This window comes from Ramularia collo-cygni (assembly GCF_900074925.1).
Source record: "Ramularia collo-cygni strain URUG2 genome assembly, contig: RCC_scaffold01, whole genome shotgun sequence".
Classification (NCBI taxonomy): Eukaryota; Fungi; Ascomycota; class Dothideomycetes; order Mycosphaerellales; family Mycosphaerellaceae; genus Ramularia; species Ramularia collo-cygni.
Genome location: NW_019716255.1, coordinates 2638287 through 2661658, shown reverse-complemented (window position 1 = coordinate 2661658; position 23372 = coordinate 2638287). Strand labels below are relative to the sequence as shown.

The following is a 23372-nucleotide window of genomic DNA, read 5'->3' as shown; positions in this document are numbered from 1 at the left end:
CCAGGGAATTCTAATAACAGCGCTTTAAATCCATCGAGCCCGTAGAGAGCTCGGCGGCCTCAGGATATTTATGGACAGGACAGGACAGGACAGGACAGGACTGAGGACGCCTGTTATCCTAATGAATGATTCTCACATCGACAGCTCTGATTTAAAAATGCCAAGAAGGGGATCTATCTCACTGGTATAGTATACATAGCATAAAAAAACAAACATACTCTCAATCCCCCTCACTATCCACCCCGCCACAAATCCCCCTCAAACAACTCAAAAACCGCATCCCTAATCTCCTTCCCATCAATATTCCTCGTAGTAGTAGTAGTAGTACTAGTAAACTTTCCCATACCATCCCCAGCATCACTAGGATCCGTATGCCTTACAGGCAAAAACCTGCCCTCAAAACTCGCTCCAAGAGCATCCACGAAGAACTTCTGAATTTTAGGAAACGAATGCGCAAAAGGACGAATTTTCTCCAAAATCCTTATATCGAGGCCATTTTGTATCCCCCCTATGCGCATTATAGCCACGAGTTTCTTGCCCGTCCATTTCCCGGGTTTGTTGTGTAGTCGCTGGACTTCGAGGAGACATGCTAGGCCTGTTGAGAGGGTTGTTGGGGCGAGTAGTGTATCGCTGCTRGCAGTAGGAGATGAGTTCCCGTGTTGGGGGCYTGCTAAACGTTTGGTTCGTTTTCTTCCATGTAGATCACGAACATCATACTCCAAGAGTTTCTGATATAGTTCTTCGTTAAAATTCCGCTCCTTGGCAAGATCAAGTAATTCATCAAAGTCGGAAGTTAACCAGGCACCTTTCTCCAACAACATGGATACAATTTCCGCTCGTTCAAAATCTACGGCTTGGAAAATCGCACTGATGTATTTGCCTCCTCCTCCTCCGGGGAGGAAGAGTTTTGCGTTGTTTTTGAGGAGGAATTTCACTGCTTCTGTGTGGCCTTCTACTACTGCGGCGATGATTGCTGAGCCGTACTCGCCACCTTGGGCGTTGATGTCCGCTCCATGATCAAGTAATGTTTGCATTGCTTGGCAGTCTCCTATACAGGCGGCAGCTTGGAGTGCTGTGCCGTATTTGAGCGATGAAGCATTGATATCGTGGCCGTCTTGCAGCATTCGGTTCATGCCGTCTAGATTACGCTCTAGGATGAGTGAAACGAGATTGTCGCCATGGAGGACCATTTGACTTCTCAAGGTCTTTGCGATACTGGTTTCTTCTGCCAGATACTGTGCCTGACCGCTTAGTTTGCCAAAGCTTTGACCTTTGATGAAGCGATCCATGTCCCAAGGCTTGAGCTGGTCTGGGAGGTTGATCTCCAATGAGTTTGCAATGTACGTTTCCGCGGACAATTGAAGCGATTCGCCGCCAGCGATGTTGATGTTGACCTTGACATGCTCTCGGAAAAGTCTCATTTCCTTCCACTCGCGCATTGGACGGACTTTCTCGTCGAATAGGTGTCGCGGGCCATTCCTCCCATAAAGGGTATCCAGGCATGCTAGAGCATCTGAGGATAATCCAAAAAGCAGAATCCCGGTTATTTGAGCTCCTGGTTCGGACGATGGCTTTGCATAAGCTACGCTAGATCGAGGGAGCTGGAACCGATGATATCCAGAAAGCATTGCAGGTGTCATCTGTGCGGCGACAGCCTGCAAGGATGTATCTGCTCCACCCCAGTCTGTCGGTACCGTGAACAAACGCCTCCCTAGCTGCGCTGAGTACGTTCCCTCTGATGTTATGAATCTTTCGCGCAAGGCAAGTATCACACTTGGAAACATCATGGTGCCATATAGGAAAATCGGAGGCCGAGCACTCCTTTTATTGTTGAGCATCTCGAGCTGGGAGAATCTGTTTTTGGTTGCTTCGATATGTCAACGTTCAAAACATTTCCGGGACTCTGGTGGATCTGACTTACCGAGGATATACGACGGTACGTACGTGCTTGGAGGAACGTCAACCAGCTTACACGCTCCCACTTGGTCTGCGTTGGCAATCTCTGGCGCTGTGGGAATCTCTGCGCAGATAGCGTATTTGACATGGGGCCGTTCGAGCCCTGGCTTTACCGAGACTCCTGCCAGGGACGAAAGTCGTCTTCCCAAAGGAATGTCTGTGGATTTGACATTTCCTGCATTCTCTCCCCAAACAGACTCCGGCAACTTGAAGGCGCCGCTCTTTTCGTTCAGTTCCATTGCTGGTACATATCTGCTGTCCGGTATGAGATACGACCTCCCAAAATCGTGGACCATGTGAACCGTTCTCAAATGCTGTCGAAGATACTCTATGCCATCAAATGTTTGTAGAACAAATCCTTTGAGCGGTCTACAAGTTGGCCAGGTACACGGTAGGCCAATTTTGGGCTCTTCCATAAGTGACGTCGTAGGTAAAGCTGCTTCGTTCTTTGATTGAGAAGTCGGGTGATCTTGGGAATCTTCGACGGCATCGGCCCCAATACTGTTATGATTCTTGTTTGTGATGCGGCCCGTATTGCTGATCAGTACCGTCACGTCTTCCATCAAAACATCATCTCCTTTGGGATGTTGAGCCGCCACAGTAATGATGGTGTTCTCGCTGTCTTCTACTCTAGGCGGCTGATAGCATTCCACAGGCTTTTCCAGTAGGATGTGAGCACCCAGTAGCGTTTCATCTTCGGTACTCTTCTGAGAAGCCTCAGCTTCACTTGAGTAGTTGCTATCAACCTCTTGGAGGGTGGAGTCGTTCGCTTCGCCACGAGTCCTGTCGGAGCGGCACACATTTTCCAATTCCCGATGGGGTCGCCGTACCTCTACAACAGTGTCCATGATAAAGTCCCTCCAGCTGGAAAATACGCCGTACCAGGTGTGGTGCTGTGATTCTAGAGCGCCGTTCCATACAAAGCATAGCCATAATCACCTCGATCATCTGAATATCCTGAGAGTTTTCCCCTTTCCTGATGCTCTCACCAAGTATCTCAAGCCACAAGACAATCGACTCGTAATTTCCGAAGAATTTAAAGCGTCCTTGGTCTTTTTCCGGCTTCGATTGTCGTTGTTGCATAAACGTTGAAAGATCCGAGAGCGATTTGCCGGCCAATATTGTCAACATCTCAATGAATACACAGCCCAACGCCCATATATCGCTGGCATATGTTCGCGTACCCTGTATATATATATATCAGCGACGAAATCTTTGACCTCAAAACGCAGCAACGCTTACTCCGTGAGCAACCTCGGGTGCCACATATCTCCAGGAGATAGCAACCATGGTGGAAGCCGTGGGCTCTGTCACGTCGCCCGAGTCCACATCCCGCAGCCGGGCAGTCCCAAAATCAGTGATGTAAATTTTTGTTCCTTTTACCAAGATATTTTGAGGCTTGATGTCCCTGTGCTGTACCTTTTTCGTGGTGTTGTTGTGAAAGTAGTCTACCGCAGTAGCAAGACATCCGAAAAATCCTCGCAAGCAAAGGCAACGCTCACGGTGCTCTTGCTTCCCCTTTGGTTCACTGAGTAACTTCCAAAGATCTTGATCGGCTACCGGCTGCATTAGGAGACCAACGTGGTCCGCATCGCTGTAAGAGCCTACCAGTCGGACCACATGCCTATGGCGAAGTGACTGGAGGGCCGTCAGCTCGTTCTGGAAGGTCTGCGGCAGTAGTCGCTCTTTCTTCATGTCAAAGTGTCGTCTAGAGATGATTTTCCACGCAAAGTGCTTCAGGGAGGCTTTCCCGATGACATGGTATACTTCTCCAAAGCCACCCCTGCCCAGTAGTCGCTTGCGGTAGAACAGGTCCGCAGCACTGCCCTCAAGGTTCATATGTGAATAGAGTCCAGACTCGATCTTGGCCCCGTTACTTATCAGAACATTATTCTGGTAGTCTAGAAAGAGTTGTCGAGCTTCTCCAGTCATAGCGTCGGGAAGATTTTGCTCGGTGTAAGGAAGGTATATGTCAGAGTAGTTGTCGGCAATGAAGTTGTCCATGAAGTGCTCAAGACCAAGCGGCCACAATACTGCGAAGGTTCTGGGCAACAAAGACCAATCTCTCTTGCCACGTAATTTTAACAACTCTGTGATTCCATCGTAGTCGCCTTCTCGCAGTCGCTTTCGGGGAGCTCGACCCTCTCCAGGGCACGGCAAAAGCTTGCTGATCTGAGTACGAAATTCTTCCAGCGAGATAATGCACTGAAGAGCGCCCATGACTCCTCCAAACCCATCTGTACGCATCGAATCGGAAATGTATGTATTCTGATCTGGTGAGAAGCGCTTGGTCTTAGCGCGGTGGTGCCTCATTGCCAGTAAAGATCTAGCCCGCAGGGGAAAATATATGCAAGCCCGGCGAGTGCGATGACTTTGATATAACTTTGGGGTATGGTGCACACCTCTCAGTGCTGACCCTGCATGTTGGCTGCATCCATCGCGTACAAACAAGCTGACGGGCTTATCCGAGGCATGCTCAGCCTTGTCCTTGTCCACTATCCAGACATACTGCCACTTTTTGCAGATCAGCTGCGCATGGTGATCGGTGTGGTGTCAAAAGTTTGGTCGTCATAATAAGTCGATCGCTGGGCCGCCAAACACTGCTCGCCTCGAACGCTGCGCCTTTGCCGCTGATCGTAGAGTGGGCAGGATTAGTTCGCCCCAGAACTGCGCCCTTGAGGCTGAGGTGCAGCAGTGTAGCGAGGCCTCCATCGAGTCATGCAAAACTCCATACCTACAAAGGTATAGTCAACGACGCCGCAGAAACCACCGCAAAGAACTCCAATCGCAGCCATGGACCCAGTAACAGCGGCCGGCATAGGGCTGGGGGGCAACCTCTCTTGCATTGCAGGTCTTCTCAGGTTGCATTAAAGGTGGGTAAATACAGTACAACCGAGTCTGAAAACCGCTAACTCATCGTACCGCAAGGCTACCAGATGTTCATCGAGGTGAAAGACATGCCCAAAGAGTACGAACATTTACGAACCTGTCTTCAGATCGAGCAGACAAGATGTCTCCTCTGGGGTGAAAAGGTTGGCCTGGCAGAGGACCTACTCGATCAACCAAGCAAACTGTTGCAGCTGAACAGTAATCTGGTGGTGGAGATCCTGCAACAGGTCCAGTCTTCATTCCGAGCGTGTCTCGCAGTGACCACAAAATACGACCCTCTCACCGCTGCACAAAGTTCGGTGAATCAGATTCCCAGTCAGCGAGTCGAGGACATCCGGAAGCTCAACTTTCTGGAGAAAACGTTGACGGTCTGGAGCAAAGGCAGCCGGGTCGCAAGTCGAGTCAATTGGGCGATGCTGAGGAAAGGTGGCCTGGAGAGACTGATTTCCCGACTGATCCAGTATAACAATCGCATGGAGTCCTTCCTTGATCGCAGCAGTGTAGAGGAGCTCCGTGTGGAGCAAATACAGACGCATCTGGCATTGCTCCAAGTGGCCAACGAATTAGGACAGATACATGACCTCGTACGTGCCGTACGTTTCACGAATRGAGGACTGGACGGCGGTTCCGAATCCGAAAGCATCTTTTCTCAGGCGGAAACGCTCGTCGAGGAGCCACGACAGTCGCAATCTCTAGTGTTGGTGTCACTGGCTGAGTTCAAAGCACACCATTTGAGGTTGACGCTGAATCCAGCACGGCGTGATGGGTTGAGCTTGTCAAGTGGCGAGTTCTCCTGGCCCGAGGGTGCTAAATCCACAGGACGTCAGTCAGCAGAGTACCGGGGTCAAAAAGTGTGGATGGAGTGGCGAGAAAGCGTGGATGAAGCCCTCTCTCTCAGCGACCGTACCGCGAGACGGTCGAGAAGCGGGTGAGAGAGCTGGCCGCATTGCTCTCCGCGAAAGACAAACCCCGAGCCTTTCGCTCTCCACAATGCCTTGGGTTGCTACGAGAGTCAGCTGAATGGATGGCCAAGATATGCATTGGTGTATGAATGGCCATCGGCTGTGCATAGTCGAAATTCTCCCTTTACATCCCTGCGAGAAATACTCAGCACCCGCAAACCGACGTTGAATGCTCGGCTCGCCATGGCAAATGCACTTGCGGCATCAATCCTCTATCTCCATGCTGTAGGTTGGGTGCACAAAGACGTCCAGAGCGACAACGTCCTCTTTGCCGCAGGAGCGGATCAGTCCATCAATCCTTACGCGCCGTTCTTGTCGGGATACGAATTCTCCCGGCCTGCGCTCCCCAGCGAAGTGACTGTCACGCATCAGTTCTCCCTACAGCATGATCTCTACCGGCATCCCGATCTTCTGTCCTACAATGCCGGGAGATCCAGGAAAATCCATGACATCTACAGTCTAGGCCTAGTCTTGGCGGAAATTGCAATGTGGAAGCCCATCGAGGTCATTACCGCGATTGATTTACGACGAAGAAATCTCCCATCTGTTCGATCCATCGTCCTGGATAAACGACGTGACGTCCTTGGGGTGATTGCCGAGAATGCTGGCTGGGCATACTCCGATGTCGTTAGGACATGCGTTGAGGGCAGCTTCCTTCCTCATGACGCTGACGATGAAGAGGATGCCATGGCTGTGCGACTCTCGAATGCTTTGCACCGGGACGTTGTACAGAAGCTTCAAAGCATCCGAATTTGATGGCGACGTCTAATATCATTGTCGAGAGTCTAAGTAAGGTACATGGTAGGAGTTGGGAAATATTGAGGGCGGGAATTTTTGAGGCCTGTATTCTGTCCAGAGTGACATCTTTTCGCCCAACGTTACATGACTCGTGTGCCACCAAACGGCCTCCTTAAGGTTAACTCAATCGAGAGAGCAATGAAGTGCGCTCGCTACTCTTGTTGATGATCTCTCATATCGACTGCTCTGGCATTTTTTTGAACATGAATGCGTGACAAGAGGCCCATTCTAAAAAAAATTGAAACTGCATGGCTTTTTCTAGACGCCGGCGGAGAATTAGCTTAATACACGACTTACCACTCGAAGAGATCGATGCGGCTGGGACGGCAGCGTAGAGGGATTGTTGGGATAGGGGTAAGCTAGAGGAGCGGTAGAAGGAGAGAGCGAGTTTTTGAGGGGAATATCAAGTCGCTGTTCACGGTTCAATATGCACAACATATTCATCGTACTTCTTTCTAGCAAGTGGTATGATTCTAATGGTAGAATGTTTGCTGTTTGATTTCTTTGTCTGAGGATGTGAGTTCCGAAATCTGCTCGCAGTGGTCTGGGTGATAATCTGAAGGTGAAGATTAATCGATCAAGGCCGGAGGCCGGATCTCGATTCTTCAAGGCAGCATGTGCGTTTGAATCCCATATGACCTTTATCGTTGAATAAAGTGAGACAAGGGAGCAATCATCAGGAAGTAGAAGAATTTGATAGGTAGGAACATTGATATAGAACTTTTGAAACTAGTAATGGCGCACGACCCCGATATTAGACCTTCCCAGTACTCCCCCATCATGCAGAAGAGTGCCTCACTCCCCCAAGACCTGATGCAAAGCGTTCGTGCGATAGCTCTCGCTATTCAGCAACAACTCCCTATGAGTACCCTTCGCCGTACATCTCCCATCCTCAATAACGAAAATTCGATCCGCACGTTCAATAGTATGTAGTCGGTGCGCAATAGCAATAACCGTGATACCCTTGCGCACATTCTCCAAAGCATCCTGAACCATCTTCTCACTCTCAGAGTCCAGGGCACTGGTACTCTCATCGAGTAACAGCAAACGGGGTTTACGTAGAAGTGCTCTTGCGATGGATAATCGTTGTCGCTGACCGCCTGAGAATTGATTGCCGTTGGGTCCACAGCGTGTGTTGTATGCATCTGGTAATGCCATGATTGTGTCGTGGATGTRTGCTAGTTTGCAGGCTTCTTGAATTTCCTCGTCCGTAACGTCTTTGTCTGGTCTGGCTCCGAGGGATAGGTTGAATTTCAAGGTGCCTTCGAATAAGACTGAGTCTTGCGGTACGAGTGCGATATCATTGCGGAAATCCGARCCTACGAAGTCGGAAACTGATCGTCCATCAAGCTCGACTTTGCCAGATGAGGGGCGGTAGAAGCGCTCTACTAGAGAGATGATGGTGGATTTACCAGCTCCACTGGGTCCGACAAGCGCGCAGAATTGGCCTGGTTTGATGTCAATGTCCATTCCGCGCAGGACCTGAACGTTTGGTCGAGCTGGATATGAGAATTCCACGTTCTTGAATTCGACGTGCATTCCTCCGGAGATGCGTGCTTTTTCTCCAAGATCATTGGCGGTTTCGACGTCCTTCTCGTTGGGACGAACGTCGCCGGCCCAAGGAGACTTGGACCGTATGGCTTTTGGGGAGACTACCATTGCTTTGGTGCCAACATCGAGTAAGTCCAGGATGCGAGTTGCAGAGACYCTAGATTTGGAAAAGTCGGGTGCGAGAGCAAGGAGCTGCCCACATGTTTGCGCGCTGAAAAGCAGCGCCGGTAGGACGATGAAGAAGTCCTGCTGGCTATATCTCCCTTCAATGATGTTTCGTGAACCCCACCAGTAGGCGAGTGCATAAACCAAGTTGCTGATGCTGTATGCCGAAGCCAGCCAGACGTTGCTCCACAGAATGGCTCTGAGCGTTGCTTCGTATGGCGCTTTCAGAGCACGGTGGTATACGTTGACGGATTCCTATTCGAATGTCAGCTTTGGTAGAGGTAGATGAATGACTATTGAACACACCTGCTCGAGAGAGAACATTGAGATCGTCTTGATCGAATTCACCGATTCGACAGCATATCCAGTAGCACTGGAGAATGCTTTTGCGTGCTTCTCGTGGAACTTGGCAAACACACGTAGTCGCATCACGCCGGCACCGACAAGGATCCTTCAATAGTCAGTAAAATGCAATATGCAGGTTGGACTATCGACTTACGGAATGCAAGCCACAAGGACAATGGCAATTCTCCAAGCAATGACCAATGAGAGCGTTACACCCGCGACGGTGTTGAGCAAGATGGAGAACAAGGTTCCGAGGATAGTGCCCGTCAGACCAGCGAGTGCGTTAGCATCCGTCGTAATGTACGATAGAAGTGATGAAGCATCTCTCCCACCCGACTCATGCCAGTCTACGTCTTGCCCCATCAGAGTACGAAATGATAGTATTCGAATCTTGAATAGGGTGTTCTCCGACACAAGACCAAATAGAGAGCCCATGATCAAGTTGGCGAAGAACTCAATCACGGCAAGAACGAAAAAGAGTAGGGCCCAGAAGCGACCAGACGTAAGGATCTGCTCAGCTGTCCTGCACGCACTAAAACTGCTGACGGTATGGCCGAAGATGACCGCCTCTCCGGTGTATGAACCTCCCACGATTGCAGATGCCGTGAATGCAATGAGCAGATATAACGCCTGGGAACGAGTAAGAGTTCCCATGCCCCGAAGAGTGGATCCAATACCACGCTTCGCTGGCTCCTTGGCATCTGCAGTTTTGTCCTCGTCAAGGGTTTCGGCCTTTTCCTCGCCATGTGGAACAATGGCTGACTTCTCTCCTGAGTGCTCCTCGCTGGCATCGACACTTGCAGCTGTGGAAGAGATGGCATCATCCAAGGTCTCACTTGGTGCGCCTTCGGTAGCTGTATCATCATGCTGACTGACGTTTTGCAGGCGGACCATACTAGCGTAATCCCCGTCGGCAGCCATAAGTTCTTGGTGTGAGCCTTGCTCAATGACTCTGCCACTTCGCATCACAATGATGTGATCCGCATCCTTCACCGTCGAGAGGCGATGAACGATGCTGATAGTTGTTCGACCTTTTGATGCATCTTGAAGAGCCTTTTGAATCAGCCGTTCACTCCTTGAGTCCAACGCAGAGGTAGCTTCGTCGAGCAGGAGGATCCTAGGGTCTCTCATCATTGCGCGAGCGAGAGCGATTCTTTGCTTCTGCCCTCCACTGGTAGATGAGTCAGTGCTGACCCTATCGAGTGGGACTATGTTYGATATGCACTCACCTCAGCTGGTTGCCAGCAGAACCAACGTTGGTTGCAAGACCATGCTCTAGGCGGCGAATAAACCCAATGGCATCGGCAATTGTCGCAGCTTTGATGACACGTTCGACAACGTCCTTGACAGCTTGACCTTCCGTAGAAAGGGTAGCATCAAATGAGCTGCCATCCCTTACCTTGGCAGCGAAATTAGCGATTGATCCGTCCAAAATCGCATCCGTCTCTTCCGCAGTAGACGAGTGAGAGTTGAGGAAGCCGTGAGAAATGTTCTCTAATATACTACGGTCCAGCAAGCAAGGGTCTTGCTGTACGGCCCCAATGCATCCGCGGACTTGGGCGACGTTGAGTTCGCGCAGGTCATGCCCATCGAGTTGAACGGATCCCTGGTGAGGGTCGTACAGCCTCGCCAACAATGCAGCCACGGTAGATTTGCCACTTCCAGATTGACCGACAATGGCCGTGTGCTTGTATGCAGGAATGCTGATGGAGAGACCATTGAGGACATTCGTATCCGGACGGCTCGGGTATGCAAACGTAATGTTCTCGAGCTTGACGCGTCCTTCGATGGTGTCAAGATGCTGACCATATGTCAAGTCGGTGCCATCAATCTCTGATCTGCGTCCGATGGCCTTKTTGAGCTTTTCTGAAGCACCAGCTGCTGTGCCGAAAATCTGCATGAAAGGAGCGATCTGGCTAATGATGAAAGAAGCTGAGCGTACGTCAGTTGACTTCAACGATAGACGAGACGACTTTGTCCACAGCGATTGGAAGTGACAACATACCGTCGATGAGCAGGAAAATGACTGTGTATACTGCACCGACTCGTGCGCTGCTGTCATCCGTTCCTACCGACTCTGCGATACCACGCGAACCCTGCCAGTACGCGAGGGCATTGGTGGAATAAGCGATAAAGTACAGAAGTCCAAGCTGAACACCAGCAGTGATGGCCTTCTTGAACCCCTGAGTGCGTGCCTCTCCAAGATACTCGCCAAACTTTGCCTCCAGGCGAGCACTGGCCCCAAAGGCATGCACGATGGTCAGCTTGCTCAAGCTCTCAGAAGCGATGGAAGTTGCCGCAGCAAGTTGATCCGAGACCCGACCAGAATAGCGCTTGATATAGTAGGAGCCAATGAATGCCATGAGAAGATATGCCGGAATCAGAGAGACCAGAATGCCGGCAAGTTTCGCATACTTCATGAATGCAACGACGTACGATGCAACGAAGTAGCTGACGCTCGATATGCAGATACCGACCTTTTCGGAGGTTCCTGTCTGGATGGATTCCAAATCAATCGAGAGTCTTGAGGAAACATCGCCAGCGGGCAGAGTGTCGAAGAATGCTAGTTCCTGGCGCAGCAGACTGCGAAGATAACGACCTCTAAGGCGCCGAACCAGACGTTCTCCAAACAAGCTCCAACATGTGGTATGGCAGTAGACGAAAAACCTAGGGAGATCGGGTGGGTTTAGTGCTTGTTGGGCTCGGAAAGGACGCACTCGACATCTCCTTACCAGTTGGCGATTGTTACGTAGATGATGTACAGAACTTTCTGCACTACGGAGCTTTGGAGAGAGGATGTATCTCCACCAGCGTCTTCAGCACACGAAGCGCTGTTGAGATCATCGATGAGCTGGCCGAATCTGCAGAAAGTAGTATAAGCAGATGGTCTCGATCATGACAATTTCGATTCACCAACAGGATACCAAGCAGAGGGAATGGAATACCAGCTGCAATGGAACCAAGTACGCCGCCGAAAAGGAGCAGTACATCCCAGACTGTGTATCCTTCACTGAACAGCAATCGAAAATAGGCAAACCAACTGGTCTCCGGCGCCCCTTTCTCTCCATCCGCCGCAGCCTTCTGTTGACCGACGCAATTAGTATGCTGTCTCCTGACATGATCAACATATACTCACCGTCTTTGAGAAGATGCCCATCTTTGCAAAGCACTCCAATTGCAGCGACTGGGTGGACGTGTTCTCCTGTCCGGTCGCGTCCAGACACTGGAATTTGGGCGACGGACATTTCGGCGATATCGGTGAAACAGGCACTAGCCATCCTGCTACCGCGGTGTGGATGCGTCCTGTGCACTTTGACCAGCCAGAATAGCATCTTGCCCCATTCAGTCGTACGATGCAWCATGCGAGAGGAGATGAAAGCTCGCCCGCTTCGACTTGCTACACTTTGGCGGCATTCGCGCCAAGCGAGAGTGGAGCAAAACTAACATACCTTAGCGTGATCAGATAAAATTTTTATCTGATGGGACGCTAGCAAGGGGGAAGGAAGAGGGCTGTGGGTCCGCCTTAGATTTCTTCACATGCACCCACGTCCCACACCCTGACATCACTCTGGGGTGGGACGATGTTACGTTCCATCACGATCTCGCCTGATTAATCTCGCCTCACTCCGCAGCGATGCCCTGCACGTTCGGAAGCGGGAGAAAAAAAAAGACTGTGAGAATTGTTGCCTTGTGACTTCTGCCGAGCATGCAGAAGAGAGCCATCGGCATCTGTTTCCGTATTGGCAATGTGTCCGCTGGATCGTGTATTGTAGAATGCTTCCCGGTATCGTGAACGGGGAGTAGAGTAGTAGTAGGGTCTTCTTCATCGAAGTCTGGTGACTCTTCTACCCATCAGTCACAATGTCTTCACCATCGCTACCATTTACACTGCGACTACCGCATCCATACCTGACGACTTATCGTATACATGAAGTGGCCCAATCTCGAGCTCCTACTCGGTACGGCAGCAAACTCCTCAACATCCGTCACGAACCACGAACTTCTGGCAAGACTCCCACCCAAAAGGATGGACAGTCTCTCGCGGAGCAGCTACACAGCAACGTAAACTTCACCTACCCCGAGCAAGAACAGAGTGCCAATGAACTCCCAGCAGAGAACATCAACTCTTTCTGGGGTCGTGTACGTCGAAGTCCAAAGTCTTCCGTGGTTTGGAACGAAGTTCAGTCGCCCACAGTCGCCCAACTCTGGTTGATAATCTACGGCCTGTTATCATTGAGGTCAGACTTAGAGTACTTGCGCATTGAGTTCGTCGGGCTAGGTTGCAATGCGTTGGCAGAGCAGCTCCAACAAACGGGTCTAGTGGTGCAGCATCCAACTCCAGAAGGTTCGAAAGAGACGTCCACAAACGAAGTCGTCCTACTTCGAAGTGCTTTTTGGCAGGGAGCAGGCTCTCCATTCGGACCTCGCCCAGTCTGGGCTCCAGAAACAAATCATCTTGCGGGTCGGGAGCTTTGTTCATACCCCCTGGCACCAGTGGACTATACTACAACCACCAAGTTTCCCGAGTCACGCGTCCATGCCTTCCACCCACGCAGACCACAGAAGCCCAAGCCAGGCTCTGTAATCTACAGCCGATACATCCCGCATCTAGACGAGCATTTCAGCATGGTTGCCTTGGACTACAATGATGAAGAGCATCTCGGTCTTTTCAACAAGTGGCAGAATGATCCATTTGTCGCCGCGGGATGGAACGAGACGGGCACGCTAGAACAGCATCGTACATATCTTCGCAATCTGCATGAAGATCCGCATGTTCTCACAATGCTGGCAAGATTCGATGATATATTCTTTGCATACTATGAGGTCTACTGGGCGAAAGAAGTGAGTCCAAGTCCCGTCTATCAACTTTTGCGATCAGTCTAACAACGATCAGGATCACATGGGTGTCTTATGCGATGCTGGCGATTTCGATCGTGGCCGACATTCACTTGTTGGAAACACTACTTTCCGTGGCAAACATCGAGTGAGTGCGTGGTGGTCGTCTCTGATGCACTACATGTGGCTGGATGATCCAAGGACTCAAATGCTAGTCGGAGAGCCAAAGTCCACAAATGCGACTGTCTTGTCGTACGATCTTCTTTGCGGCTTCAATATGTAAGTCGTGATTTGCTGTTTTCATGATTTATCTTCCAATGCTGACATTCATTGATAGCACGAAACTGATTGATCTTGGACATAAGCGCTCGGCGGCTATGAAATGCTCCCGGGAGAGATTCTTTCAGATCTGTCCTCTGTCTTTTGATGGCGAGACTAATGTGGCCGGTACCAGTATCAAGCTTTTTGCGAAGTTGTGAGAGAATCCAAGAGTCGTGAGGAGGAAAGAGTGCGCGGTGTAGCTATGTATGATCAATCTTGAAAAATTGAGTTCCAAGGGATGTCACTCGTGCTCGTGCAACAGAAGTATCGACTTACCCATTCATGCCACTTCTCGATGTTTTATTAATTGTTAGAACGTTGAAAGCTGTGTCACTAGTGCATATATAACTCGAGATCTTCCACCTTCTTTTCCCGCCTTGCTCCTCCACAAATACGTCCACGAGAACCTCCAATGACCACAACAGCAGCCATGTCTACACTTTACCAATATCCTCTCAAGCCCGCATCCTGGAATGAGCGTGATGCCATACTATTCGCATACAGCATTGGTTGCTCGGAATCAGAACTACAATATCTATACGTACGAATTATTAAACATTTGTCCTACCATTCGCAATCCTGACACTCCTCCGTAGGAACTTTCTCCCAATTTCACTACATTCCCAACATTCCCAGTTGTGCTCACATTCAAGCACGACTACAGTTCTACATCATCTTTTGAGGAACATTTCACGAGACACTTGACACCTCCTCCAGACTGTATCCCTGGGTTTCCTGCACTAGACATCGCTCGGGTTGTCGATGGGGAGCGGACTCTGGAAGTCATCAAGACGCTTCCAACTTCCAGTAAAGACCGCACTTTCGTGATCAAAAGTAGCGTTGTTCAGATCTGGGATAAAGGTGTAGGGAAAAGCACAATTGTTCGAACCGAGCACTTACTCCTCGAGRTACTCGATAAGGGAATCGAAGTTCCCTTCACCCGAATGAGTGAAACTGCAGTCTTCATGGGACAGGGCGGAYGGGGAGGTCCAAATGGTAACGCCAAAGTCTCGTCATCGTCGTCGTTGCTTTTGCTGATCATAGATATTGCAAGCGTCGAAGTCTCCTTCCCCGGTATCCTTGCCCACACAAGCGACTCCTACCGCCACCCACGTACATCATATCCCATCGACGGCACACCTTCTCTACCGGCTGAACGGCGATTACAACCCCCTACATGCCACACATGTGACAGCTGCAGTCGTACAGCCTACACCTATTATGCATGGGCTTTACAGCYGGAACGTTGCAACTCATGCCGTTACCTCCGCCTTTGGAAGCGATCTTCGATATGTCAGAGCCAGTTTCGCGAGTCCAGTACGTCCTTCCGATGTTCTCTACATTCGGATGTGGAGGGGCGAAGAACGAGACGGCTGTATTGAGGTCCGATTCGATGTCAAGGTTGAGGACAAGGTTGTGTTGTCAAACGGCATTGCATTGGTCCACAAAGGGCAGAAGGAAGCGAGGTTGTAGAAATAGCGCTCACCAGTTGGTATCTCGGGCTGCGATACTCAGCTAGTAGATCAGGGCATATTACGCTGGCCTTAATGCACACCGTCAACATTCACATGACTGAGTCCTTCATAACGCTTGATCCAGCACGGCTTACAATGAAGTCCTTGCCCCGAGAAATTCCATTGTCGTTGACCAGGCTAATGTACAGCCTTGAGGATCCCGAAGAACCCAGAGTAGCCGGGGATCGATTTCGATGAGCCCTTGCGTCGGTTGCTCCAGCATGTAAAAAGGCCAACGAGTGTCGGCAAATATTCGAACCACGGGTCTGCGAAATCGGCGGTTCTCTGGTAAACGGCCTTTGACGGCATTTGCATATCCGTCTTTTACCCACCCGCAGAAAGCCTTGGCGGTGTCAGAGGCAATGCCCGTCGCGGATACACGGACCCTTTTACCGTCGGAAGCTCGAACACATGTGAAAATTCTGATGGAGCACCATGCAAGAGGCGATCATATTGCGGGTACAATCTTATCAGATGTAACGTGGATAGATCCATACGGGACGCTTCGATCCTGTTCGCCGCCGATCTTTATAGCGTGGGTGGGACGTGGCTGAGTGGGTCCTCTATATGCCCGATGAGCAGACAATCCTGGCTGCAGAGACCATGGGTGCTAGTTTAGCCACGCCGTAGTGAAAGTCGTCGCCTGGAAGTAGCCGAAGCGCCAAGAAGTGACAGCTGCGTGGAAGTGGAAGCAATGCCCTGAACCAACAAGCTAAGCTCTCGCTCGTGAATGGCGGCGCATGGAACAGGGTGCCACACCTGCATGGCGTCCTCCCCGAGCCGAAGAGACATCGTCATTCGCAAGACGGACAAATTTTCGCGGGATTAAATTTGCATCTGATGTCGAGGAGCTGGGCAAATGCTTCGGACTGGGATCGGCGGTGTCCGTAGACGTAATAGCTAGGTTAGGGTTGAGTTTGTGTTTCGCGGCGCCATGCATCGCACGGTAAACAGCACAGTGCTTTGTATGCAAAACAACAGCGACAATGCCTTTCCATACAGAGCAGCACGAGTATGCCATCCAACATGTCCGTGACAATCGAACAGAGGAAGCAGGCCAGCAGCCACCTTACGATCTCGTCTGCATCGGATTTGGCACAACATCTCTGCCCATCGCAGCGGTTCTGGCGGACAAGGACATCACCGCACGTGTGCTGTTTGTTGAAAGGGAGAAGTGTTTCACCTGGAGACCAGAGAGTCTCCTGCCTGATAAACCAGTTGGGACAAGCTTTCTCCGCGATCTGACGACGACGCAAAATCCCCGCTCCGAGTTTACCTTTATGAACTACCTGCATGCGACGGGACAACTAGTTGACTATGCGAACAACTCGAGGCTGGCGCCCTCAAGACGACTGATGGGCCATTATTTCCGTTGGGCTGCGAACATTATTCAGAAGCGGGATTGGGTTCAGTATGGACAGGAGGCCGTCCGTGTGACACCAGTAGAGATTGGTCGGCGAGTAGCCGAATGGGCGATCCGAACTCGGAATACCACGACGGGCGCGATGACAGAGATTCAAGTGAGCAGTCTGCCAGTGGTTCTGGATGTTGCAGAGAGTGTGTACTGACATGTATCAGGCCAAAAGGGTGATAATCGCAACCGGAGCCAAGCCACATGTTCCGGCAGCGTTGGCAGCGCCTCAGTTGAAGCCGCTGGTGGTCCATGCCAGCGCCTGCGCCGATGTCCTCGCAAAAGTGACCGATAGCAAGCTCAACATCGCCGTTGTTGGAGCAGACCAGGACGCCGCCGAAGTTTTCGAAGATCTAAACAAGCGGAGAGGACAGCACACAGCTACTCTGTTCGTCGCCGATTCGGCTCTACGACCTGAAGGCAACGCGCTCGAGAAGGACGAATCGCAGCCCAGCATTTTTCCAGCCGAGCTTCGTCAACGTCTCCAGTCGGGAGGGGGGCCCTCATCAACAGTCAGCCTAGCGGTGCTTGAGAGTCTCTATCTGGCGAGGTACACGCAGCAAATTGCAGAGCCAGATGCCAGCAAATGGCGCTTCCAGATGAGGACTCTCAGCGAGGTACTGGATGCCAAGCAAGAGGAGGGTCGACTTCGTTTGGTGGTCCAAAATCCGAGGACAGGTGAGATGTCCATGTCGGATCAGACATTCGACATTGTCATCGTGGCAACGGGATACAACTTTGTGGTCGACAAGCAACTCGTCGCGCCCATCATCTCTATGCTCGACGGCGGAGCAATGTCAGTGGATCGTGACTATCGTGTCAATTTTCGGAGGAACACTTTGGCGCAGGAGTGTGGCATGTGGATGCTAGGCTCGCTTGGGGATGCTGAGCAGCGCGGCGACGACTTCAGCCACATGGCCGAGCGCAGTAATTGCGTCGCCAAAAGCGTGCTGAAGCAAATGGCCGGTGACGCAAGCAAGCCCGAGCAGCGGTTCGAGCAGGCGGTGTTGTAGATAGGGGTTGGGGTGTGTGTGTAGATGGATGGAGAGTAGGTGTCGTAAAGTGCAGTCTGTAATGATCTGACCGGGATATTTTGGCTTTTTGCCCCGCAAACTCAGCGACTACGGTGCGCTTTTAGCGACAACTCTGCAAYAATCTTTTTTTAGTAGAACTAAGGTACACTACTTACGCCACCTCGGAATATAACCGTTCCGAGAGGYTAGCGGTGATTTTTAGTTATTATACGGGCGCTTCCGATATAGCCTCTTTATCTAGTATGTAGATATAGTCCTAATCGATAGATTAATCGTAGAAGTAAAGTTATCTAAAGCTTATATCTATAACTATATATTAGGCACTCCCTTTATATAGTAGATAGATCGAGAAGTAGACATACGCCCGTATAATGCGTTTACGACTATTAAAGTAGTACTATATAGATATCTATTAAAGGAACGAACGAAACTACTAAAAACAACTCCTCTCTAAACTTACGAAGTACCTACTATCTTTATTCTTATCGCAACCTTTTAGATTAACGACGCTTCGACCGATTACGCGTATAATTTACGGGTAGTTTACTCGTATTCTTAGATAATTACGAAACCTTCGAGATCGTCCGCTTATAGCTTAAACCTTCTAGGGTAGGATATTATTACTCTACTTCCTCGGTTCCTAGCTCTCCCTTAATTTCTAGCTCTCCCTTAATCTATAATCGAGTAAGTAGCTATCTTTACGATTATATAGGCTAGAAACGTATAAATATCTTACTAAACGAAGGTAGCGACTCGTCGTTACTATTATTAGTAGCGTTATACTCTATAGTAGTATTAACCTGCTCTTTACTCTCCTATCGAATTTAGTATTAGACTTTATCTACTAACGTTTATACGGAAAGATAGTATATATACTTCTAAGGTCGGCTCTACTTTAACTACTAGCTTTAACTCTACCTTAACTTCTTACTTTACCTTCTTCTTCTTCTTCTAAGAGCCCTTACTCTTTAGAGTAGTAGCAGCCTTAGTAAGATTTACGTTAACCTCGGCCTCGTATAATAGGTTATCCGTAGGCTACGATATAGAACGTCTCTTAAAGATAAGAAACACCTTATATTGCTTTCGAGATAGCTAGCCCTTTATATTAATATCGTTTAGGAAGATACGACTTAGCTTCCTATCTTTAAAGTCTATATCTAGAGGTTAAATAGGCCTATCTCGGTTATTATACGACTACGTAATATATATATAGGTGTTATCCGGATGTTCTATCTCCTTAGTAATATGCGGTTTATTACCGAAGCTACGAATAGCAGCTGCTATGTCTTTAATATTATAATCCGGTACCGCGATATTCTTAGGCGTTCCTACATCCTATTAGCAATTAATTGTACGGCGGTATAGACAAATGCAATAATAGTATATAATATATATAGTATACTTAGAGAACCCCTTACCTTTCTTTAACCTGCTCTACTTTAGTATCTTATCTAGATTATCTAGGGCAATATAGTATCTCGTAATAACAATCGTAATAATAAACCTAACTTATACGGTTGCTATTATAGAGATAGCCTTTATAACACTATCCTTCGACCGTTAGCTAGGGGGTAGATTACCTATATAGTACTTATGCTTCGGTAGATTTATTACCGCTTCCTTTTCGATCTTAATCTATCGTATATAGGTTGCCTTTATACTAGTAAGCTGCGCTTTATCTAGGAGGCTCCTACTAATATATCCGTTAAGAACCTCGTCGTCTAATATCTCGCTTTTATTAGAGTTAATAATAATTAGCATAGTGCTTAAGGATAGCGTATTCGTCCGTAGCGGCATTAGTATCGCCCGTATAATCGGTTTATTCGAAGGTGCCGGCGGTATTAGGTTATAATCGCYRTAGAAGTAATATTTCTTATTATCTAGTATATACTTTATATARTCGAATTAGGGCYRAGTAGGGYATATACGCTTCTATACTTTCTTTGCTTGCTTCTTAGAACCTATYRRTATAAAGCGGACTCGTAGATATAGCGTCGTATAYGTTCGTATAAAGGAAGGAATATYRTCTATAGRAAGGGGGTTAGAGGAGRATTTTAGTAAAGGGGCAACCCTTTATCGCTCTATAGGTATAACTACGTAAAGACGGGGGATAGAGCGTACGCTACTTAATAAGTATTATATAGATATATAGGCGCATAAATTTGTTATATAGTTATTATAGAGTTCTTATAGAGATTGTAGCCGAGGCCGCTAATACTAGTAGGGATAGAAGCATATTAGCTATATATCCCCGGTGTATATAGTCCTATTAGAGCATTAGAACGCAACGTAATCCTATTATACCGATAATCTATTCCGACTTATCCGACTAATAATTAACCTCCGATATATCGCTATTACTACTTTCCGAGTTATCCTCTTTTAAAAGCTCTCTATTAATTAAACCCTCTAGTGCCTCCTTAAGCTCTTTACGCGAGCGGTTATTATCGCACTAATCGCGAAACGCCTATATAATATCTTCCGAGTCGACCTAAAATCCTTCCTACTTCCTACCGCCGCGGGGAATTAATATCTTATATAGCATATCCTTAGGAACCTTACGTAGCTCTTCTACGAGGTTCTCGTATGCGATCTAGTACTACGGCTTTTATACGCTTAGTATAAACTTGTACGAGCTTAGTCGACCGAGCGGAAAGCCCTTTATCTTTAGAATACTTAAGCAGAGCTTAAGCATCTCCTATAGAATATACTCCTTAGAATCTATATATATTAGCAAATAATTTAAGATCTATTATATACGTTCGCTAGTATAAACGTACCCTACTTTACGCAAGCTTCTATAAGACTATTAAAGTAGGCCTTATCGATTAGATACCTAATACTTAGCCTTCCCTCCTTCTCTACCTAGTTATAGCGATAGCTTAGTATACTACCTCTTACGTACGGTCTATTAGATTGTCTTCGTACGGGGTGCTTGTTCTATATATATATAAACGAGGCTAGTTCTTTCCGCATAATAGGTATATAGATATACTTTATAGYAATGCGGTTAGCCTTCTTTGCTTTATAAAACTACCCCTTCTTCTTTAATATTATAAAGAAGCCCTATAATATTAAGATTAGTTAGCCTAACCCGTATAATTAAATTCGGATATAACGGGAGCGTTGCTAAAGTATATATAGATAATATGCTTTATATACTTATATGCTATGCCTTAAACCTTCCTCGTATAAGCTAGCCCTACTATGCCTCGATACGGACATTAGTAGTACTTATTCTAAATATAAAGCAGCGGCGAAAGCGTACTTTACGCCTACGAATAATCCTTACGTATTAGTATTAAGCCTGCGCGATAAGGAGTGTCTCTTTACCCTTATCTATCCGAATAATACGAGGTACTCTCGTAAGCTTTTTGCAAGCTTTCGCAAAGTTAGATAGTATAGACACTATTATACGGGCAGAGGGTCTAAGATAGGTGTATAGAATAAACTATGTATCTGTATTAATAGCAGCATAGATCTAAAAGCTATAGTCCTTAAGTTTATAGTATATATCTATACTCTAGACTATATTAGGGCTAGGCGTAACATACTTCTTACGGCGACGTATAAACTTCGTAGCCCTATTATACGGGCTAGCGGGATAGACCTCGCGGGCTATCTCGTATAGTCGCTTCCTACGATATAGTAGTATATTAGTAAACCCCTTTCTACCCTATAGATATATATCGTATAAATATACTAACTTACTAAGCGCAAGCCGCGTACGATCGGTTGTACGGAAGTATATTTATAGTAATATTGTTCTATATGCTCTAAGGTTCGAGCGATTAATCTCCTTCTTTATAATCTTTTTATATTCCTCTTAACGCTTAAGGAACTCTCCTTCTCTTAGTCGTTTCTTAATGCCTATACTCCGCCGAAGCCGTATAAAGGTATAGTACTTAATCGCAAATCCCTCCTCGTTTAATTTGTCTACGATATATATATCTAGTAGAGCTTTAAGGTAGAAGAGTTCGGCTATTCGGATGTAAAGAAGGGGATTATCGTAAAGACTGTTCTTTAACGACTATCGGGGTTCGCTACCGTTCTTTACGACGATTATACGGATAGTCCGTTCGGAGGCATATAGCTATTATAAATAGAGGAAGGTTTAAATGTCGGTAATACTCGTATTATTATTCTAGAKTTTAACGACTTTTAGATAAAGATTAGGGGGGATAGAAGGGGAGCGGCCTATTATATAGAATGTGCGTATAATAGGGTAGAGGGTAGACGGGAAAGGAATTAGCGTAGTAAGAGGTTATAAACCTTAGCGAAACCTTTGCTAAAAACTATAGGGTTAGGGTTAGGGTAGTATATTTCTTTAAYATAGAGCGATAGTAATATAAATCGTAGGATATTTATAGGGACAAATTGTACGAACRTATAAAGCAAGGAGGAGTTATATTTTAGGTRTAGAAGCAAGTAATTATAAAATAGAAAATATATTTTAAAAGTAGTTTTTAAGTGCTACAATTAAGGCCCTCGTAGAATGCTTTAATTAATACGTGTACTACCCCTCGCTCTCCTCCGCGGGGAAGCTAGAGGGCCCTACTACTAATATTAGTACTATAGCACCCTCTACTACCCCTAAACTATCTTAATTAGGACGATATCGTTCCTACTATATCGGTAAGTAGTCCGTRTAAAAGGTGTTGTTTTTTCTAAYCTCTAAGAAGGAACCGTACGCGCGTATTATCGCTCYRCGCCGCCCTAGCGAACGGCTCGAATTACTACTCTAYAACTAACTACGTAAGGCCTTCGATACGATAATATTTAGYAATCGCTAGATTAGTAAAGCCTACTACGTRTCGTATAATGTAGTTACGCGTATCCGCCTTAGTTTCGAGCTTTTTAGCTAACCGTACCCTCTATTAACCGTCCGTAGAGGTAGGCTAGCGCGCCTTACTAACTAGTAAGAGYAGGAGTTTATAGAGTTTATAAGCTCGTAGCCGGACGCGTATCTTAATAAGATAGCTTAGTAGCTATTYRAYAATACCGGTTACGTTTTCTACGACTCTAGCGTATTTAGGATATTATCGAGGTAGCGGTAGTCTAAGAAGGTAGTACGGCGGATCGCTAGAGAGCGTAATACGGTACTAAGGGCTTACTAGCGTACGAAGGCGGTAGGCTAGTRTCGTAAGYAGATAGTATTCGTAGATAAGAGCGCGTATAATAAACGAAACGGTTAGCGGTAGGTTAGTGTTTTTTCTATATAGCTGCCCTTACTTACTACTCGATAGGCGTTACTCTTAGAGTCTAATTAGATAGCCCTCGGATACTAYATTACTAGCTAAACGATTAGAACGATAGTTACTCGTTCCTACGATAATAATTAATAGCTAGTTAAATAAGCTATTATTAAAGYAGGRCTTAATTACYRTAGAGGACATTCTAAACTAGCTAGTTTAGACGGTTTTRCCTTAACTACTAACCGGCTCTATTATTGTTATAGATAATGCATTAATATATAGAAGCGACAATATCGTTTAGGCTATAGTAGATACTTACTACTTCCTCGAATTACTACTACCGTACTTATCGGACTACAACCCTATCGAACAGAGCTTCTACGTATTAAAGAGGT

General features: G+C 47.6%; 7 protein-coding genes; 4 read left to right on the top strand and 3 right to left on the bottom strand.

Moving 5' to 3' along the window:
- Positions 1-233: 233 nt before the first annotated feature.
- RCC_12025 (uncharacterized protein) lies at positions 234-2519 on the bottom strand (the record flags this gene model as incomplete). XM_023766108.1 has 2 exons in its annotated part: positions 234-1867; positions 1922-2519. The coding sequence occupies 2 exons, from the start codon at positions 2517-2519 to the stop codon at positions 234-236; spliced, it is 2232 nt and encodes a 743-aa protein (XP_023621876.1).
- A 178-nt stretch (positions 2520-2697) lies between these two features.
- RCC_12024 (uncharacterized protein) lies at positions 2698-3960 on the bottom strand (the record flags this gene model as incomplete). XM_023766107.1 has 2 exons in its annotated part: positions 2698-3141; positions 3199-3960. 2 exons carry the CDS (start codon positions 3958-3960, stop codon positions 2698-2700), a joined length of 1206 nt encoding a protein of 401 aa, XP_023621875.1.
- Positions 3961-4892: 932 nt separating this feature from the next.
- RCC_12274 (uncharacterized protein) lies at positions 4893-5777 on the top strand (the record flags this gene model as incomplete). Its single annotated transcript, XM_023766106.1, has 1 exon — positions 4893-5777. One exon carries the CDS (start codon positions 4893-4895, stop codon positions 5775-5777), a length of 885 nt encoding a protein of 294 aa, XP_023621874.1.
- Positions 5778-7400: 1623 nt separating this feature from the next.
- RCC_00898 (related to multidrug resistance protein) lies at positions 7401-11823 on the bottom strand (the record flags this gene model as incomplete). XM_023766105.1 has 8 exons in its annotated part: positions 7401-8576; positions 8628-8772; positions 8821-9837; positions 9896-10598; positions 10672-11333; positions 11399-11527; positions 11584-11747; positions 11803-11823. The coding sequence occupies 8 exons, from the start codon at positions 11821-11823 to the stop codon at positions 7401-7403; spliced, it is 4017 nt and encodes a 1338-aa protein (XP_023621873.1).
- A 704-nt stretch (positions 11824-12527) lies between these two features.
- RCC_12139 (related to acetyltransferases, including N-acetylases of ribosomal proteins) lies at positions 12528-13981 on the top strand (the record flags this gene model as incomplete). XM_023766104.1 has 3 exons in its annotated part: positions 12528-13508; positions 13561-13781; positions 13840-13981. The coding sequence occupies 3 exons, from the start codon at positions 12528-12530 to the stop codon at positions 13979-13981; spliced, it is 1344 nt and encodes a 447-aa protein (XP_023621872.1).
- Positions 13982-14235: 254 nt separating this feature from the next.
- Positions 14236-15296, top strand: RCC_12138 (related to peroxisomal dehydratase; the record flags this gene model as incomplete). XM_023766103.1 has 3 exons in its annotated part: positions 14236-14364; positions 14420-14819; positions 14878-15296. The coding sequence occupies 3 exons, from the start codon at positions 14236-14238 to the stop codon at positions 15294-15296; spliced, it is 948 nt and encodes a 315-aa protein (XP_023621871.1).
- A 1027-nt stretch (positions 15297-16323) lies between these two features.
- RCC_00896 (uncharacterized protein) lies at positions 16324-17761 on the top strand (the record flags this gene model as incomplete). XM_023766102.1 has 2 exons in its annotated part: positions 16324-16857; positions 16916-17761. The coding sequence occupies 2 exons, from the start codon at positions 16324-16326 to the stop codon at positions 17759-17761; spliced, it is 1380 nt and encodes a 459-aa protein (XP_023621870.1).
- Between the last annotated feature and the right edge of the window lie 5611 nt (positions 17762-23372).